General features: G+C 38.6%; 1 protein-coding gene across 1 annotated transcript in view; it reads right to left on the reverse strand.

The window, feature by feature from the left end:
- pcdh15b (protocadherin-related 15b) overlaps window positions 1-22,687 on the reverse strand; it is a 265,006-nt gene that overhangs the window by 11,929 nt on the left and 230,390 nt on the right. The window contains exons 30-35 of the mRNA XM_072456250.1: window positions 20,888-21,112; window positions 19,887-19,975; window positions 16,870-17,046; window positions 16,568-16,786; window positions 14,830-14,838; window positions 13,545-13,655 (exon numbers count right to left, since the gene is read on the reverse strand). Coding sequence (XP_072312351.1) covers window positions 13,545-13,655; window positions 14,830-14,838; window positions 16,568-16,786; window positions 16,870-17,046; window positions 19,887-19,975; window positions 20,888-21,112 — 830 coding nt within the window. The remainder of the gene's footprint in view (window positions 1-13,544; window positions 13,656-14,829; window positions 14,839-16,567; window positions 16,787-16,869; window positions 17,047-19,886; window positions 19,976-20,887; window positions 21,113-22,687) is intronic.

The raw sequence follows: 22,687 nt of genomic DNA on the forward strand, positions 1-22,687 counted from the left end.
ACTTTTCAGTTCAGTTCAAAAATGTAAAAAGAACAGATTCTTGCTCTCAGATTTAGTGAAGATATATTCAGATACCTAAGAATATAGACCTAAATTCATCACTTTTGTTACTATCATTATATTTTTTTGCAACAAATATATATGTTTAATGCCATACTGTGGAACAAACCAGGCTAAGCTTAACGTCTTCATGAACACAAGCATGTGGCTGACATCACGATGTTTTGGCAGTACGCTACGCTACGACGCTACGCTACGACGCTACGCTACGACGCTACGCTACGACGCTACGCTACAACGCTACTTACATTCCAAAGAAACTGAAGCATTACAATACAGTTCAATCACCGTGGTAAATCAGATTTCTATTTTAATGACATTTTGTTTCAATGGAAGATGGAACAAACACCATTCTTTTGTATATTTTGTAAATGCCATTGACCACAACGTTGTCAAATGTCCAACCGGGTTTTGAATGCTGACATTTCTAAACCTACAGGGTCTCGTCTTAAATTAACACATTGGAAAACGTTTTACAGAGCTACTTTATACTAAAAATTAAACACAGATCAATTGTGTTGATGAAGCATTTCCAAAAGCTGTATGAAGCACTATAATTACAGGATATGAGACTGAAACATCAAGGGTCATTTTACATTATAGTTTGTGCTAAAACTTTAGAGTATATGCTGATATGGTTATTATTTAATTTATTAATGTTCACTTTTTACTTTCGCCATCTAACGAAGATAAGTTCAATGCACAGAAGGATGAGTTTTAGTAGTTGAGTGGTAAATCTAGACTACTATAGTATAAACAGCAGCGGAGAAGTGAGGGCAATGAGTTCAAACTTGGGGCATAATTAAAATAGGTGAAATCTTAATATGACAGGGATGTGAGAGTTACCACCAAACATATAGATGATATTAATTACTAACTAACAGCCTTGCTATAGAAAAATGATCAAAAATTACTAAAACATCATTTTTATTCTGGAATTCTGAAAAAATGCTGATAAAATTCTGATATTCTATAGATTTGGGGTTGTTACTCTAGTTGACTTCTTTGTCGTTGCAAGAATCTGTTTGGGTTTGGAGCCATGATCTGGGACACTGGTGAGCTTTGGTCTGCGAGCCTTAAATCTTACATTTAGCCATGGATAAAGATTTAATCTGGACAATAAAGGTTCTTTTGCATTGTTTCTTTGAGCTTTGTCTTCTTCATCGTATCAAGAATGCAACCGTTATCCAGAAGAAATGATAACACGTCATTCCATCTATTTTCACCTTATCTTATTTTAGCACAGATTTTTTATTATTATCATACTTTGCTGTATGTTGGCCCTTAACGCTGAAGCAAGTTCCTAGTTTGTGAATTTTGTTCACTGACAATGGCAATAAAACTGATTCTGATTCATATGTACAGCATCACCTTGGTCTAGGGAAAGACAAAAAACTATAATTCCAACCTTATCTGAATAACTGTGTAAATATAGTCCTTTGTGATAAAGTGGGTGAAAAAAAACAATATTTCCTGTTCAAGGTCTTTGCTATTCTGCAGGGAAACAACAGTGTTTTCAGGGTGTGGCGACCTCAGCTGGATCACCTGCCTGGTCACCTTGTGATGTTAGGTCCAGGTACTCATTGTTCATGGTTTTTCAAAACTTTACGCACGCAGCTATACCTTTAGTCTTAATGTGACTTTGATTGCCCTTTACCTTTAGAACAGAAACACAGGTAAGCTTTGATAATGAAAAATAAAATGTGTATTTACATGAAGAGTACCGTACTGGCGAGTGGGTTGTTTGAGCTAAGTCTTATGTGTTCTTCTTGCTTTGACAGTTCAATTATTAGGTCCATGCTCACATCCCACACATTCACCATGATTCACTCAGTGTCTCCTGTTCGCTTGGGCTTGTTTAATAGCATGTATCACAATTACACTTGAAAACCACACCTCTCTTTTGTCTTCCTCCTATCTCGCAGCGCTGACTCTGCTCTCATTTATGGGAAGAGCTTTGTCCTCCTGGCCATTTTCACTCTCACCATCTTCCCCCTACAGCTTTCTGTATACTTCAATTGTAGTTACAAGTCAAGCAGAAAATAACATTAATACTTCAAAAATGTCTGAAAGAAAAATAGGAATTTGTGATACACTTGGGTTTAAGGCTAGAGAAAATATAAATCCTCTTTGCACCAATAGTCCACCTTTAAGCTTTAAAGCTTTACAACTCATGTTTTAGATTGGAATGGCAGACAACGGAGAGTCTGTGTGTTTAGGGCCTATAGAAATGTCTTCTAGTAGCCCGATATTTTCTGTATACGTTCATTCATTCATTAATGTTACAATATATAGTTATCATATCATCACTATTGAGACTTACTACAACAAACACTGTTAGCTCTGAACATGTGTCATTCATCTTCATAATCATGTGAAATACTGTCATATAATACTGTCATATTCATGTGCAATACTGTCATATTCATGTGAAATACTGTCATATTCATGTGAAATACAGTCATATTCATGTGAAATACTGTCATATTCATGTGAAATACAGTCATATTCATGTGCAATACTGTCATATTCCTGTGCAATACTGTCATATTCATGTGAAATACAGTCATACTCATGTGAAATACTGTCATGTTCATGTGCAATACTGTCATATTCCTGTGCAATACTGTCATATTCATGTGAAATACAGTCATACTCATGTGAAATACTGTCATATTCATGTGCAATACTGTCATATTCATGTGAAATACTGTCATATTCATGTGAAATACAGTCATATTCATGTGCAATACTGTCATATTCATGTGCAATACTGTCATATTCATGTGCAATACTGTCATATTCATGTGACATACTGTCATATTCATGTGCAATACTGTCATATTCATGTGCAATACTGTCATACTCATGTGAAATACAGTCATATTCATGTGCAATACTGTCATATTCATGTGCAATACTGTCATATTCATGTGCAATACTGTCATATTCATGTGACATACTGTCATATTCCTGTGCAATACTGTCATATTCATGTGAAATACAGTCATACTCATGTGAAATACTGTCATATTCATGTGCAATACTGTCATATTCATGTGAAATACTGTCATATTCATGTGAAATACAGTCATATTCATGTGCAATACTGTCATATTCATGTGCAATACTGTCATATTCATGTGCAATACTGTCATATTCATGTGACATACTGTCATATTCATGTGCAATACTGTCATATTCATGTGCAATACTGTCATACTCATGTGAAATACAGTCATATTCATGTGCAATACTGTCATATTCATGTGCAATACTGTCATATTCATGTGCAATACTGTCATATTCATGTGACATACTGTCATATTCATGTGCAATACTGTCATATTCATGTGCAATACTGTCATACTCATGTGAAATACTGTCATATTCATGTGCAATACTGTCATACTCATGTGAAATACTGTCATATTCATGTGCAATACTGTCATACTCATGTGAAATACTGTCATATTCATGTGCAATACTGTCATATTCCTGTGCAATACTGTCATATTCATGTGAAATACAGTCATACTCATGTGAAATACTGTCATATTCATGTGCAATACTGTCATATTCATGTGAAATACAGTCATATTCATGTGCAATACTGTCATATTCATGTGCAATACTGTCATATTCATGTGACATACTGTCATATTCATGTGCAATACTGTCATATTCATGTGCAATACTGTCATACTCATGTGAAATACTGTCATATTCATGTGCAATACTGTCATATTCATGTGAAATACTGTCATATATAACACTTTTACATAATGTCAATCATCTTGGTGCAATATTCTCTGTACATATAACAGCTGTAAATAAGAGTGTCACTATTGTTGTTATTATTATATAGTATAAGAGGTTTTTTATAAGAGCTTTTCTATGAGAGATATAAGTTATCTGTTTGTTATGATTTACTTCTGTACCTACTTTGTGTTGCAACACTGAAATTTCCCCATTGTGGGACAAATAAAGGCTTATCTTATCTTATCTTACTATATTTATACGTAATTTTGTTGTGTATTGTATACTGTCTACTGGCTATTGTATATATATTGTATTTTGTCTTTTGTGTTATGTATTTTGAACCCCCTTGAAAATGAGATGGCATCTCTCTGGGAGCTTTTGATTTCAAATTTGAGACAATCCTTTCAATCAATCCAGATTCAATTCCTTCATAGTCCTAGTTGAACTAGGACCACTCACTATCCTTTCTCTCACCATGTGTTGTTGTGTCCAAGGACAAGAGACTTGACAAGTGAATAGTTCTTTGATGCTTTTCTCAAGCAGTACCCAAGAAAAAAATCCAATATGATGTTGCCTTTTGTCTACAATTGTGCTTCCTTAATTCTTCCTCAATACTTTACCATGGCCATATTAAAAAGACTAACAAATTAAGCAAACTTGGGGGAGGGGTACTTGACTCATCAATGCCAAAACAAACCTCACTGTTTTGTGTTCTAATAACTTTATCTGTGCTTGTACTATTTGTTCAGTCTGTTGTCCCTTCTGACTTAACTCTCAATTCATAGTACAAGGTTTTGTGTTTTTCTTAACGCTCGGAAAACAACACACATTCCCCCCATGTCACTGATGTCTCCTGCACAGAAAAGCTCACACAGTAGAAACCAGATACAGCCCTATGTTTCTTCCCGACAAAGACTACACACTGTGAATATGTTTGTCTGACAGGTGGCACGCTGCGCAGTACAGAAAATGTAGAATAAAGCTTTCTCTCCCTCGCTCTCAATCCATAGCGCAGGGGTCTCCTCACTGCATGCAGCAAAACGTCTGCGATTCCCTCACAAGGATTTGTATGTGTTTTTTCAAATACTGCTTGATGGCATAAGCTGTTGATTGCAATCTCAGTCCAAAGTATTTATACAAAGGCTGCTACAACTTAATACATGATGTGCACAGGTATTTTTCCATATAAAACAAGCCATTTAATGCAAAGCACCACGTATCAAATGGCTCTTTTAGGTAATAAATGCTATTCAGTCTAGGGCCGTCTTTATTGACCTGCTCTTTATTGAGCTGCGAGATGATTGGAGTGTAAAATTAAAATAATGATAAATCCACAGTGTTGCACTTAAAGCTGCAGGGCCTGATGTTATGATGGAAAAAGTCAATGTAAGAGGTGAAGATCCAACTGAACACACATTTAGGCCATGTCTATCTGTTTTTAAGGGGCCTATGTAACATTTGTGTAATATTGGCTATTTGGAATTATCAATTAAAATAATTATGAATAATTGAATAAAACCCTACATTTTATTTATTGACAACACAATACAAATTAAAGCAATAAATTATAGACAAAAAAAGAGTGGCTTTAACTAAAAAATAACTATCTATTTCCAGCTGAATAACTAGGGATACAAGTACAGAAGAGACTAAAACAAGAAAAACATATTAAAGCCTACAGCAGAGTCTTTGAGGGAGTGTTCTCATCACACAGTCTTCTTGTAAAATCGGGCCGTTAACCTCAGCTACAATTTCTCATAATTCTTCCCATTCAGCTGATTTGTCAGAATTTGTTGCAGAAACGAATGCCAGGACCGATGTCAATTTGATGACCAGAGGACACTTACTGCTGCATTTCACAATTTTTATCAGCAGCTTTTGGATTGCCAATTGCCTCATTAAATACATCAATGTCCAAAAGATTACGTTCTGCGGACATATGTCATTGCAAGATAATGAGTCATTCATACAAAACACAGTGATTTATTGTAGAAAGAACATATTTCAGCTGTGTCTGGCTTGGGTCAACTCAATGTCCCCCTTGAAAAGTTTTTACAAACTGAACTGAGATTCCATTGTTTAAGAAATTTTCATTTGAACTTGTGTCATATAGAAAAGCACAGCTGTAGCTCGAAATCATCAGAGCGTCCCAGTGTGCTATTTTCGGCAGCGGCCCCATGACGACACACATATTGTCAAGACATTTCCTCTTGTGTATTTTTTTTCCCGTATAAGAAAAAGCAAAATGTTAGAACATAGTAGAATGTGAGGGGAAGCGTTTCTCCAGCTCCTCCACGATTGAGTTCATATTTGGGTTAGGCTCAATTTGTGGAGCTATCTGATCCTCTATCACACTGTCTGAATTTGCTTCTCTATTTCCGACAACCCCGTTCCTAGCATCGTCTCCTCCTTCTCCAGCTTTTGTAACATTTATCACATCTAAAGAGTCCAGTGAGTCTAGCGAATCCACGGACGCCCTGCTTTTAAAAACCCTCTTCAGTGGAATCTGCTTTTGATCGATCTGGCTGAACATGTTTGCGACAGATTTTTCGATCTCTGCAATGTTTTGGATGTTCTTCAAGATTCCCTTGAGTTCCTTGCGTGGAGGTTCCGGGTCTGCGGGGAGGGGAGGCGGGGTCGGGCGGAGGGATATGGGACGCAAGGTTGGCGCTTCGGCTAGGGACGGCAGGACGAAGGTCGAAGGGCGCAGTAACGAGGGCGACAACGGGGGAGGAGGAGGAGGCGGCGGTGGCGGCGGTGGTGGCGGCAGTGGCGGAGGAGGGGGTGGAGTAGAAGGAGCCGGGGGTGCTTGGCGCTTTGTGTGATTCGGTGTGGATATTGGAGGCGGGGAGGTTGGCGCAGGTATGGGGGGAGGGCTTGAAGACGGCGGGGGTAGTGGGGGTGGAGGGGGCGCGGTGTAAGAAGGGGGAGGCGGTGGGGGAGATGAGGTTGGAGGGGTAGGTGGTGGAGGTGGAGGAGTGGTGGGAGGATCGGGAATGACTTCCAGCTGAAGTTGCACCTGTTCTTTGGGGCCAGGAGAAAAATTGGCCCCAAATCGTCTCAGGATGGGTGGAGTGGGCTTGTGACTTGGAGGGGGCGTTCCCGGGTCGCTAAGTGTCACGATGATACTTGGTGGGCCAATGCTATGAGTAGGAGTGTACATTTTTTGATGCTGTGGAGATTCTGGGAAACCCGAAAGCAAGAAATCCGAAGACAAAGACCCTCGTGAGTCCCTGGTTTGGTGCCGCTTCATCTCCGCGTGTTGCTCAAACTGCCTCGCTTGCTCTTTGACGGTCAGTTTTGGTTCTAGGCTTTCGCTTTCCATCAAATCACAATCCAATCCCTGGTCAGATCCAGAATCCAGTCCGGCATCGTTGTTTTCAGCTTTGAGTAACTCCAGCTCCCATTGAACAGGATCCATAACCACTTGACGCCTCAAAGCATCGTACATGTCTCTGCGGTGGAGTCTGCTCGGGAGAGTCCAGCTATGACTGACTTCAGATCCCCATCCTGTATCGCCGAAGCCAATATCACCACCAGAACTAAGTCTCAACCAAGCTTCTCTAAGACCTTTCCTCGTTGGAGAAAAATGCCCGAGCATATCCTGTCTCCTTTGGTTTCTCCCGCACATTTCTGGGCTGCTAAGTGTCCCGTCTTCGTGGTAGATCGGATTCCTGATAGTCAAAGGGTTTTCATCGGAAAGAAAGGTGATGTTGGACTCAGATTTGGGCAAGTTGCTTGTTCCGCGACCGTTGGCAAGACACTGCTTATGGGCAGCGATGGCGCGGGTGGCAAAATCGGAAAGTAGACACTGGCGATCGCACTCGTCCAAGCTGCCTGCACGGCCATGGATTGAGCGACTGGTGGATGGACACAAGAGGAGAGGACAGAATGAAGAAGGAATGGTGAAATGGCATGCAAAATAATAGATACAATTTGAAACAATAAGGTGCAGCGATCAAGCATGACATTATGACCACTGGAATACAGATTTTCTAAAGTCGGTAATTGTGAAAACAGTACTAATTGTGAAAAAGAAATAATGCGCTTTTTATTACAACTTGAGGTAGCAGGTGGTCATAATGTTTTGCCTGATTGGTGCACTAAAGCTATCAACATGAAGGTGTAAGTAATGGTTTTATTATTTTTTTAATCTGCTTAAAAAATATCACAGCAGCCAGCCACAAAGTTGAGTGAGATTAAAAGGGAGAAAAATCAGACGGAGCGTTTTTTGAACAAATCAAACAGACACATTACAAAACAAATGGGAACTAAAATGAAAGGAAACAGAGGAGATCAGTGGTGATTTGTGCCATTTAGATAGAGATAGAACAGATAATATGACCTTTTTAAATGACAAGTGAAGAAAACAAGTCCATTTCACTTTTGCACAAAGAAATTAGAGCGTGAAAGAATACAGCACAGAAGAATGAAAGTGGTTTGAATATGGCACACGTTAAAGGGAAAGTGGGTTAGTTTTCTACTACATACATATACTAAACGGTCTCAGGGTGGTGTGTTTTATGCTGTAGTATTAATGCTACACCACAAAACAAGTTAAAAACAATGTTATTCACTACTGAACTGCTACTACACACATTTAACATGGAAAACTACTAACGTAAGACAAAACGCCACTCACTTTTCCCTGCGTCACAGATAAAGTGGATGAGAGCAAAAACAAACAAACAAACAAACAAACAAAAAAGTAAAGTTTTTAGTAAAGCTGTACGTGACATTTTGTCCCATTTGACAAAATCTTTTGTTGCCCTAATCCATACTGGAGTGGCTGAGCACAAATGATGTTTTACTTCATTACACTGCGTCATTTGGATGATACACAGCCCCCTCTGGCAGATCATCAGATATAAAGCCAATACTACTGTCCAAATGGGCTTAGTGTCTTAATACTTTGTGGTTTTCAGAACCTTTTTATAATGTTTGACAGTCCACCCTTGCAACAGAAGTTACAGTGCGTAGACATACAGTAAACGTGACATGTTATTTTAGTTGGACTGTAGAACATAAGAAAGACATACTTTGAAGAGCTTCGCGAGGGCCCAAAATGGGATATGTCTCACAAACAAGAGATCTAGAAATTGTTATTCAAATTGTTTTCTGACCAAAAACATAAATTAAGAATATTCACCTTGTCTTCTTTGATGAAACACTTAGTAACATGCCTTCTTTGCCGTGCCTTTCTAATTAGATTTCTTTACTTGATTTTGCGGATGAAAAACAATACTGTTATAGACATCTGTGTAGTTCCAGAGTAATCCAGGTTCAATTGCAAAGGAAAATTGAATTCTGTCAATTGGAAGCTTCTTCAGTTCATCTGACAGAAAACTGGTGAGTCACTGCCTTATATGGCTGAGGGGAGGAGCTAATGACTCTGAAACTAACACAAGCTAGTCATTTTTAGTAAGGAGTATGTGTTGTTAGTTCTACAAGATGTTTGACATGTAGTATACAGCTTATGCGCTAAGATAAACAGTTTTAATGAGAAAAGATGATAAAGTCATTGGCTATCAAAGGCCAGCTAGCAGTTATTGAAGAGGCTCAATATAAGTTTTATGGTGGAATCTCTATTACCTGCTTGTCTCGCTCTATTAAAACATTATTGCTTTGTTTGGGGTGTTCCACAATTAAATGTAGACTGATCTATTTATTCAATTACAGGTATTATTGTTGTTCCCATGGACAGTTACATAGTGCAGCTTAAAAAATAGTGAAATCTCTTCAGAACCTCTGCTGGTCAGACTTTTGCCTTAGACAGTCATTATGAATAGACAGATAAGTTAAATGTTTTATGGTACTTATTAAATGGCAATGATATGCAAAATATTTATTGTACTGCACTCTACAATCTGCACAGACTATTCTCCACGACAATTACATATGCACTGAAGCTTATCAATGAAATTAATTACTGCCCGAGGAGGTTTCATAAATCTGTGCCTACATTCATTTCAATTATCTGAAATTGTGAATTATTCCTGCATGCATATTTCAGGCAAGGGCTTGTGGCTACAACTCCAACAGATACACATGGACTTGGGGGGCGTACAGTTGAAAATCCCTGTTGTCATTTGGAGCGATAGCAAGTACCATCTTGCATACGAATTGCTCTTATGTTAATAGAAAAAGGTTGGAAGCCGTATCAAGGACAGACAGGAAACCAGCGATGCGTGTAATACCGATAAGAGTTCAACTTCTTTGCCGCGCCTCGCTAGGAAATGAGAAATTAACTAACTGTGCTTTGCCTTGAGTGGCTGCATTAAATGTTTAGTGGAAATTAATAGCTGGCTCAATGTGGCGTGATTATGCGATCGTAGTTCAACCAAAATCAGTGAAAATTGGTAATAAGACCATTTTAATATGATTTTCTAAGGCTCACAGAAGCACAATGAGGTGAGAAGACATTTTGCTGGATGCTTGGAGTTTATTTTTCGGAATGTAGTTTGATTTTACTTCTGCTGTGAAAGTACAGTGTTAAAAAGGTCATGTTTTATCAATAATTGGACAAGGGAGATGAAGAAATAAAAAAAGCAGATCAACTTTCACTGAAATTTAATCAACATTTGAGGTCATCGCCGGGGAGGGATATCAAAGTTTCGATTAGAAGTTAGAATTTCTGTTGGCTAGCTTCACAAAACCACTTTCTTCTCAAAGATATCCAGGAATAGTGTTTTTTTAAATTTGGTTTGCGATACAAACATGTTGAACCTGCCATCTCCCAGTAAATAAAATGTTTTTGCAAGGAATTGAATAGATTATAGTCAAATCTTTACAACTTTAAAGAAATTATTGAGCTGAATGCACTAAAAGCAACTGTAGTCTACTTCCTGAGTGTTTTTGTGTTTTTTTTCATCCAACTTCAAGAAACTTTAATTATAATGTATTTGTAAAGGTCACGGCTGAATGTCTCATATCACTGTTTTGTCAAACGCCATGAAAACATTTTGCGAAAAAGAAAAAAAACTGTTTGATGCTGCACATTCACAAAGCGAACATGATTTCTCTGATCGGTCCGATCTCTAGATATATTTGAATAGTCAAGATATTGGTAGGCATTACAAAAAGAGCGCTGACAGGCAAAGAGCTGAATGTCACCGAACTTTGAGGAGATAAAATTGCAGGGTTTATCTGGAGCTGTTAATGCATTTTCTGAAAAAGAGCGTTGTTTAGTGCTGCTGTGATGATGGGCTACGAGACTGGCTTTGATTAATGTGAGATTGGTTCATTTATTTGGACCGAGATTGCCCTTTTCTACCAGAGGAAATGTAAATAGTGGTAGAAAATTATCCAGCCTCGCCCAAAAATCACTTAACTATAAAAAAGTTGAGTATAATATAGTTTATACCATATGCACTGTCTGTATAGGCTGATGCTAGTCATTCAACCTCCTGTTTATAGGCTTAAAGGTTTACGTTTATTTTTCATACACAGCTGAAGTGTGGGGAGACATTCGGCAAATGGTCAAGAGGCAAACCTACAACGTGTTCCATAGTAAAAAACACATATTTGCAATGCCTTAAATCACTACACCACCTTCAAGCAGTGTGGGTGCAGCTGGTGAATAGGTTTCAGCATTCAAAAGATAAACTATTTTGTTTTGTAATGTTAAATGTAGACAACCACCACTTTTACTAATACTACATCGACTTATCGCTCAATAAATCAAAGCTGGGAAACATTTGGGAGCTTAATATTTATTGTGTGTATCTTTTCTTTGCACTAATGTGTTATTTGGGTAAAATATTTAAATTTCAACTGTAGAGGGTTGAAAAAAATGTGTTTTTTGATAGGACTTATTGGGATTTTTTAGTCAGTGACACAATATTACCATTTATAGCAATATTTTTTTAAACGATATATCATACATTAAAAGTTGTTATTGTGACAGGCTCAACTCTGGACCCTTCTGCGGTCACTACTAACTAACCCATCAAAAAAATAACAAATTATTAAGAATATAACAACAAAACAACTGTAGTCATATTTTTAATGGAACTGACTGCTAACTGAGTAAATGTTAACAGTGGACTTGTCTAAAACATTGCCGGAATTTGAAATTAATGATTAAATTACCACTATGGCTTCATTAATTACCGCGTGCATGCTACTTTCACAGGTAAACAGTTCTCTCTGTTGCATTTTGGTTGCGTGGGTCTTCTCTGCTTGTGGCTGTTTGTGGGACTAGACTGCTGAGAAGGCGGACGCGAGCTGATCAGTGACCTGGAGAGCCTCGGCCACTCACTGGTTTAGTCTTATTAAAGATGTTCTGTTTACTCAAAGCCCTCATGGCCACAGGATATTAAATAAATTGCCTCCAGTACATGCTTCAGAAAAACTAAATTGTTACTTGGACATGCACATAAATTTACTCTTATAATGTATGTTCGGTTTATTGAATGTGGGAGACATTTGAGCTCAACTTGGGTTCATTACTTGAGAGATGTACTGTTACATATATTTATAAGTCAATAATTTAAGTAAGCTTTAAAGTTATGTGCTCAACAGTCATAGTCCACAAGGTTACGGAAGTAAATTTCACACTCATTTCCTCCGTAGATAATTAGAAAAATTCTAATTCAGACAGAGGCTAACCGACTATGTTGTAAATAATAATGCGGCTGTGCCAGACAAAAAACACACACGCAAATGTTAAAGTTGGCAAAATGAAGAAATTAGAGGTTTACAAAGTTAAGAAACAGATTTGAAATGGTCTGGCCGTTAGCAGTCACAAGACCAATCATTTGCACTGACTTCAAACATAACGTTATTATATTTTTAAGTTCTATAGAAGAAATTAAAAAGAAATTAACTTCTGGAACATCGAAGAGGGCGGTTACATAGAGCTTCTCAGACTATACTATGGGGAGTGGAATTTGTATTGAATTAAGTTGCATGTACTAGGGCTTCAAAATAATTTGAAATGGTTGAAATAAGCAAATCACAAAGACTGCAATTATTTAAGTCCATTTAAAAAAAAAAATGCATTAATTGGACTCATTCTCTCTCTTGCTCGTGCACAGCCAGACGTGGAGGACAGTAGAAACTGTCCTGTAAACTGTAAATCAGCTCATACAGAAATACTGTAGACCAGGGGAAAGTGGTGACTGCACAGACATGTTCTCAGTATGTTAACCTGCAAAATGCTGATTCATATTCACAGAAAAACAAGGCTAATGAGGAACTGCATTCAGACGCGACTAAATGCAAACACTGACACGGCATTCAGCATTTTATAACCCGCCCCGGGTCAAAAGACTTCCCGTCATCATAGCATAGATTTTCTGTGTGTGGAGACTGTGGGAGCAGCAATTGCACACACGTGCATCTTAGAGACATTGCTCTTTACTAATAGTGCATAATTTCCAGTTGATATCAACCTGTTTCAATAAATATCATTAAGAGGGTTAACACATTTTGTCTTAACTTGCAAAATTTGTTGCACAATTGGTGTTACAATAACAATTATATGGCATGTAAAGGTGTAATACTGTATTGTATTCAGAAAGTGTAATTTTCTGCAATGAATAAAAGTATGGGAGAAACATGTAATTATTTCTCACTTCCTTTTCCTCACAATCCATACTTTTATGAACACTGTAACCTGCTGAACCTTTCTTAATCATGTCTAAAAGTAGTTGCATTTTTAAAATGAAGAGGTAGAGGTAGAATGACATTGAATTGGCCTTGACTTGTTAAGCACTTACATGGCGTTGTCTCCCAGCTCTTCGTACAGGTTGTTGGCCATGCCTCCCCCAGGTTTCCCAGTTGGAAGAGACATCTGGATACGGGCCGTTTTGGCACACTCCTCCTGGCGCCTGCACAGAGAGACGGCCACGGTGAATTTGACTCAGGTTTAGGCAGAAAGTAGCACAAAAGAAAGTTATAATATAGAGTTTGCTCATGTCAAATTCTAGCATTGACTAACAATGAGATTGTCATGAGGAAGGAACACCTTTTGTGTGTTTTTGAATAAAATGTCCGCTTAGTGAAAGAGGTACTGTTACTTTTGTTATATATCAGCTCCTTTGACAGGCCTTGTAATCCAGTCATATTTCTAGTGATGAAAGTGTTTCTAGTGATGCAACATTGGGATTGCTGCCATAGCATTAAATTGCAATATGGCATCCAGTGAAAAGTTATTGGTCTGAAAGCATGGATATATAGTAAAAAACGGATAAGACATGCCCAGTTGAGCCTGATGCGAGCCTGACTATTGGTCAGTCTGGCCCAGAACGTATTCTCCCATAAAGCGCAACATATTTTTTGTGAAATCAAACTGCTCGTGTTCAGCTGACAGGTGTCAAAAAGATCAGATTTTAGAAAATGTTCAATTTTCATGAACATTTTCTCTGTTTAAATTCATTCACCTTGAAGTTAGCCTTGTAACATTTAGCCAAGCCCTGCTCTGTTAGTTCTGACTGAGGCCATTGAAACAAATTAAGGGGTTTCAGACAAATGATTCCTTCTTGATTTAAAGATGTAAGAACCTTTCCCAATTCAAAATGTAAAATATTTTGATTTGAATTGTGCTATTGCTTTGACAACAATTCTCCATTGCCAAATCCTTCAAATTAGGAAGGAATACACAGCCGGCATCTAGTAATTCCATGGCAGAAACAATCATTAGCAATGTTTCAGTCGGCCCTGCGACTGAAGAAAAATTATGACATTGGACGGACATTAGAATCCGCTATTAATGGCAAATGATTCCAATTACTTTATTTCCCATTTCTGCTGCTTAGACAAACAGCATTGGAAATGTCTTTCAAATACAAGGTCATTTCCCCCTGTATTTTTGTTTTGGACTTTCAGTTTTGGCAGCGTTCTCGCAGCTAATGATTGCTGTCTTCTCCTTGGATTAATTTATCTGATTATACTCTGTCCTTTACGTGTCATCGCATGAGCCCATCTATTTTACTGCACCCCCAAAGTCAACACATAAATCACAGCCCATGAACAAATATTTAGCACAAGGAAGGCATTACTTACTCTTTGAATCTGGTGTGTGCCCAGGCAACGGCAGCAGATGAAACAAAGATGGGGACAAGAATTAGTCATCTTACTCTTCATAAATCATGCAATTGTTTGTGTTAGAAGAAATATACGTGAGGTGGAGACAATTGGTCTTCATTACGGTCACTTAGGAACATAAGAGAGTACTTAGGATCACTTTGTTAGCTTTGTGTGGTAAATCATCTTTGTGTAACTATTGTCTGTATGTGTGTGTGGTGGACTAGATGAAATGAATAGCCGTGGTTAGTTAAACAAACTCAAAGAGCCTGCCGTGTTAAATTAAATGAAAATGAGAAGTAGAGCCCAAGGACATCCTGAGGGAGGCACTGCTAATGTGGATTGGTTTTAGAAATGAATATGCTTATTTTATTATCCATAGTTGTTTTACCCAAAAAGAAGTTTGTTTTTGGGTCAACACTGGGACGTAATTCCCACTTCTTATTGTTTGTTATTTATGATATGTTTTCCCAGAGGGCTAGAGCCTTGGCCTACTGTTCCAATCAATGGGCTGTAACAATAACAGTTAAGTCTGGCATCCTGTTAAAGGTGTGATACATAATTGTTCTACTTCTCAAAATCCAACCCTACATCCTGTCGTGAGAGGTGGAAGTGGACAAGGCCGACCGACAGAGCTCTGGTCAAATCTAATCAGGTCATTTCCCCATCAGATGGATTCCATGGATTACAAAACCACAACAAGTAATGAAAAAGGGAAGCGGGGCACTGATGGAGTATTAAAAACGTGCAATAAAATCTGTCTTGCCCCAGCATTGTAAAAGCAGTTCTATGGGTGAAAAAGAAACGGCTGTGTGCTGTCTGCCTTATGGAGCGTTTTATTGTCCAGCAAAGAAAAAAAAGCGTTGACAGCATGCTAATGTTTGGAGCTTTACTCCGATGGTAAATCCTGCTCTGGTCTCCAAAAACTGTGAAAAGCTCTTGGTGAATAATTAAGATGCTCAGAAGGCCCCTAACTCTCCACCAAAAAGTTATATTGTTCACCTTTTAAGTCTATATGACAGGTTAGACTACACAATTCACTAAAACTATAAAATTATATTTCAGATTTTGCTAAACATTTTGACTGTTTGTCCCCAGTTTGACCATTTTTGTAGAGATTATACTAGTACTTCCAGGTTGGCCATGGGCAGCAAATATGACATAGGTAGATGTTACCTAGCAACCATACTGTAAACAAGTGCCAAAATCCATTTCAATTACACACTAGTTATGATCTGACAAATGACAATACCATATGAGACCTTTATTCTGCCATTAAAGAATAAACTGTCTGTGTTTTCAATGACACGTCGCATATTGATGACATCACAGAGGGATTCAGTTTTAGAACTCAGCACTACTTTCTGCTATTTTTATTTTTCAAAATTTCTTCACAAACTGCAACTTAATGGAGATAAAACTATGATGAGATATTTATCACTTGTGCTATACAATCAAACTAAGTCATAATTAGAAAAACAGGAGGACTTTAAATACTGATGCTACGACTACTTAAGTGTTCAGTTGAGCCTCACCAGACACACTAAATGATATAAGGTTGCTTCAGGGTTGAATGCTCCTTTGTTTGAATCTCGCGGTGGTGCAGCTAAACCTTTCAGTATGTCCACAAACATGAAAGGCTAGACTATTGACAAGTGAATTTTCAACAATATGAAAAAGCAAAAGATTTAGTTGCAAGAAGGAGATCCAGACTTACTGTTTGTATGTGACCACCACAATGAGTATGGCAGGTACACAGCAGATAATAATGATAACAGCCAGAGCCAGCAGAGCCCCCTCAGTGTAGCCTACAGTCTGCACGGCCTTCTTCACTCCGCTCACCACCTCGGGAGTCCTGATCTCCAGGATACGCCCACCGGGGGGCATAAAAGGCTGGAACTCTTTATTTATATCCAACAGTTTGCCATCCAGAAACCTTAGCAGAAGAAAAGACTTTGTGAGCCGTGCATTTTGAGACGAACGTTTGTATTTGCGGTATTTTTTATTTTTTTTACGTACTTGAATAGTTCTTGACGTGCTAGGGCTCTGTTTGTCAGCGGGTCTATTGCGTAAATCATTAAGTTAGATTTGGAGTAGTCTTCCTGCTCATTCCCGTCGCCGTGGCGATGAGGTCCAATTGTTTCAACGATGACTTTAGCTCCGGGGATCTGGTCCTGGACATGGCGCTCCAGTATGCTGCAGAGGAAGTAATATATTTGGGGGGAAAAAGACAAAAAGTAATAAATTAAAAAAAATCATTTCAATTTTATGCAGCTAAATCACAGACTATATTGAGTGCCAACATCACATATAGAACAAACCATTTTTCCTTTGCTCTTCACACTGGGCCTCACACTGACACATACACTGACACATACACTGACACATACACTGACACATACACTGACACATATACGGACACACACACTGACACATACACTGACACATACACTGACACATACACTGACACATACACTGACACATACACTGACACATACACTGACACATACACTGACACATATACGGACACACACACTGACACATACACTGACACATACACTGACACATACACTGACACATACACTGACACATACACTGACACATACACTGACACATACACTGACACATATACGGACACACACACTGACACATACACTGACACATACACTGACACATACACTGACACACACACTGACACATACACTGACACATACACTGACACATATACGGACACACACACTGACACATATACGGACACATACACTGACACATATACGGACACACACACTGACACATATACGGACACATACACTGACACATATACGGACACACACACTGACACACACTGACACACACACTGACACATACACTGACACATACACTGACACACATACGGACACACACATTGACACATATACGGACACATACACTGATACATACACTGACACACACACTGACACATACACTGACACATACACTGACACATACACTGACACATACACTGACACATATACGGACACATACACTGACACATACACTGACACATACACTGACACACACACTGACACACATACGGACACACACACTGACACATACACTGACACACACACTGACACATATACTGACACATACACTGACACACACACTGACACATACACTGACACATACACTGACACATATACGGACACACACACCGACACATATACGGACACATACACATACACATATACGGACACACACACTGACACATATACGGACACATACACTGACACATACACTGACACACACACTGACACATATACTGACACATACACTGACACACACACTGACACATACGCTGACACATACACTGACACATATACGGACACACACACCGACACATATACGGACACATACACTGACACATATACGGACACACACACTGACACATATACGGACACATACACTGACACATATACGGACACACACACTGACACACACACTGACACACACACTGACACATACACTGACACACACACTGACACATATACGGACACATATACTGACACACACACTGACACATATCGAATGTCTCACCACAGAAACCTTCTACACTAGTCTTGTTGAGTCCTGTACCTGTATTTCCGACGTACAATATCAACACTAAAGGTGAGCAACATCACCATGAACATTCATATACGTAAACCATTCCTGAGTGAAAGCAGCGTGCATGGGATATGACCTGATGAAGAGATGGGCTTTGAGGAAATGTGTTTTAGGCTGTAGTTTTAGCTGACTTTCACACATTCCTGTACATCAAATTATGAATGCGCTGGTTTCCTGGCTTCATTTCACGTATAGTCCATTGATGTAGAGTCTGGTATAGTACTTCAAACAAAATCCTTCAGTACTGTGAATATAATAGTGTGTGAATAGGAAAACGTACACAATGAATACCTGAGTAACATTACATTATTTACTCTTGTGCTACAATTTCTGCCGGTATTGCATCATTGAATGAGATGTCATAAAATATTGCTGCTACTTCCACACTATAAATACTGTACATTTACTAGTACTTTAACTACATTTCTTCTCCTGCTAGTACTGCAGCAAGGCAGGCTACAAATACTGTGATTACAAGTGCTTATCTTTACTTGAGTTAATGACTTTATGTGCACGCTGCTGCAATGCAAAAGTATATGCTTCTTCTATCCTTAGATTTTGACAAACAATATTGGCCTATAAAGGTAATGACTGGGACAGTACTCCACTTCAAATAGTAAAAGCAAACAATCATAACAATGATGCAAGCTTGAGATAAGGATTGGGTTTCCCCATGGCCGCAATGGACCTCATATAAACCTCATATATGAATATTTTAAAATCAAGAAGCCAGTTATGTGCATTTTAAATAAAGTTCAGGCACACTTGAGAGCGAGATCGCATGCATCTCAAAGACAGCATGTTTATTTTAGTTAAATTCTTTATACATAACAAGATATTTTGCTGTTTGCTGTTACTTATATATTCGAAGCATTTGCTCACCATTGCAACCAATCAAAATCATTTTATTCCCCAGTCACTGATAGTGCTTAGGTGTTCTGCTTTATTTTGTACGGCAGCTTGATCATGAGCCACACAACAGAAGGTAAAATAAAGCTTTGAGCCTATCAATAATCCAATCAGACTCCTTCTGGCCAACTGCAACCTCTGCCAGGACTGCAACTTTAATAATGTACGACTGCACAATAACTACTTCCATGTACCTGCTGCTGCAATGCAGTATGTATCATTAACTTCTATCTTTAGACTAAGAACAACTTTATTGGCTCGCAAGGGAAATGGCTTGAACAGTACTTCACTTCAAGTCATAAAAGCAAACGTATATAATAATGATGCGAACTTGAGGTTTTGTTTTCCCACGACTACAATTGTGGCTAAAAGCGGCACAGCAAAATCAATAGAACAAATGTGCTGTATTTATAGAAATATTTACGAGTACTGATAACACAAAACAACAAAAGTGCTGGACTCTACGTTTCAGTCTCTTTTACCTGAGTAGCCTGTCTTTGTTTTTCTCCACAACAGTTGGAGGGACGTTTAATACGACCACCTGCATGTCCAGCTGGTTCACCACAGACACCTAAAGAGCAAGCAGATGAGAAATTCGGAAAATACTGCAGTAGCAAAACATAATTTGTACAGACAACACAGAGTTTGTAATATTAGTATCTAGTCATTTGGCCAAAACATGAAAAAGTACAAAACAAATCGACTACGCTGGTCACAGTATCGATGGGATGAGAGGAAAATATCACAATAATGGATTATATTATTGTAACTACTAGGAAAAACCCAGTAAACCCTCTTCTATATGTGCAACATCATTGTGAACATGAGATGTGATCAATAAAAAGCAGAATAAACACTTTAGTAGTTTGCATCTATAATTAGTCATAGAAGTTGCTCATTGGACCCTTTACAGCTCAAATCTTATCATACGACAAAAAAAAAGAAAACGTCCCCGCTAGTGCAAGGAAATATGCACACGATAAATATTGAGCCCCAAAAATATTGTTCCTGCTATTGTTTATTGAACAATATGTCAATATACTGTATTTTCCGCACCATAGGGCACACTGGATTATAAGTGGCACTGTCAATGTATGGTCAATTTTTGATAATTCTTTATATATAAGGCGCATTATGCGAAAACAAATCGTGTACCACACAAAATTGCTTCGAGGTCAAAAGCACAACCAGAATTAATCCATATATAAGGCGCACTGTCGTTTTTTGAGAAAATTAAAGGCTTTTAAGTGCGCCTCATAGTGCGGAAAATACGGTAGTATTTATCACGACAGGGCTAGAAATTACTTCGTAATACAAAGGCTTTTAAAACCAAGCAAGACCAGCTAGCGATCATTTAGTGACATTATGAAACAGGCAAGAAGCAGTGTTGATGGTGTTCATGATGTTAAGATGTTCATGATAAAGAATTATAAACTAAATGTCAGTACGCAAGTCAGTTTGACATCTAAGATTTTCACTTTACCACAATGTCGGCCTTGCTGCTGTGCCCGAGCCCGTAGTTGTCCGTGGCGACAACCTCAAACTTGAAATAGGATCGTCTCATGTTGCGGTACATGATGGCGGTCTTGACCACGCCGGTGAACGCATCGATGACGAAACCATCCTTACTTACGTCTCTGGACGTCGGAGGCGGCATTATCAACCGATACATCATGGAACTGTAGTTACCAGTGTCTTCATCCAGGGCCTGAAAACATGGAGCGAATAATCAAGGGAAGTACAATCAATCATCATTTTCAATAGCCAAAATATTAAAGGTGGAATGGACGATTTTTTTTAGCTAATTTTTTATCATATTTCCTCGTGGCGTGGATAAATCATTTGTCCTGCCACGTATCAATCATAAAACGCACCTACCGCTCACCTGCAGCCGCGTCAGGCTCGTCCCCACGTTTCCGCGTGCCTAAGCGCATGGATCTATCATAATATAGTTCCCTCAGTGTACGGGGCAAAATGAAGACGGCGAAAGACAATTCGGGCTGACTCAGAAGTGGACAGAAATCTACGGGAGACGCTAATAAACAAACGCACGTGAGTGTTGTATCAGTCCGCACGGGGGAGTGCGCATGCGCACTTCCGCCTGCGTTCTCAAATCGCCGAAAAATCGTCCATTGCGCCTTTAAATTTGTCAGAGTAAGATCGCATGCGTTTCAGAAGATGTTTGTTGCGATCAGGGGGCCTCATTTATAAAGCTTAACGTGGAATTCTTGGTAAAAGTGGACACAAACTTCCAGCTGCACATAGTTCAGAGTTTGTGGACTGGGCCGCTTTGTTCCTCGTCAAGTTAAGGAAAGTTGAACATTGTGTGCGTATAATTTTTTTGCACGCTTCATAAATTCGACCCCAGCACTGTAGCGTTAGCCGTTCATTGTGTGTTGTGTTTTGCTGTTGTTTTCAGAGGAAATCATGTTACTTGTAGCCTTTGCTCACCGTTGCATCCAATCAAAAATCGTTTTATTCAGCAGTCATTGATATAAGTTAGGTGTTATACATTGTTTTGCACGGCAGCTTGTGTGATTCATGTTGCACACGGACGCCACAACAGGAGGTAAAATGATGCTTTGAGCCTTAAGCATATCCAATAATCTATTCAGTCTGTTCTGGCCAACTATCAAGATCCCCCCCTCCGCACCGCCACCACCTTTTCCCTCTCTCTCGCTCTATTTCTCCCCCTCTCGCAGACGTGCAAGCAGGCGGCCATTGATTTATTGCATTTTCTTTTAAAAGGCTGGAAGAACAGGCTGCAGATTTAGCCCGGAACACCCACAGCATCAGAGGCGATGATAAAAATAGTTGTATATATGGTTTCCTATGGAGATGTACACCTTATAGAATTATAGAGTCTGCCTGGGATATAAATCAAAATAACAATGAATAGATGCAGGAAAATAAAATATTAAAAGGCAATGGTCATGTTAATATCATTGTAGAATAAAAAAAAATATGATTAAGGGAATTAAGTAATAGCAGATAAAAACATACAAGTGGGAAAAATAAAGTACGGAATATGTAGTTGTTCTGGGTGAAATGATGCATACAATGTGAGAAAACCAAATGCTATATTGTTGTTATTGCTTTGATATAAGTCACACGTTGTTAATTAAGACAAGTGTGATTTTGACTAATAAGCAGCAAAAAATGTATGTTCATCTTTCACGATAACTCCTACTGACAGGCACATAACATAGTGATATCTAACTAGGTAAATCAGCAATCTTTCATTTCCTGACTAATTTTGACATAAATTTGATATTCTAAATGA

The sequence above is a fragment of the Eucyclogobius newberryi genome, unplaced genomic scaffold, assembly GCF_026437365.1.
Source record: "Eucyclogobius newberryi isolate DKJ021-1_F unplaced genomic scaffold, fEucNew1.0.hap1 SCAF_20, whole genome shotgun sequence".
Classification (NCBI taxonomy): Eukaryota; Metazoa; Chordata; class Actinopteri; order Gobiiformes; family Gobiidae; genus Eucyclogobius; species Eucyclogobius newberryi.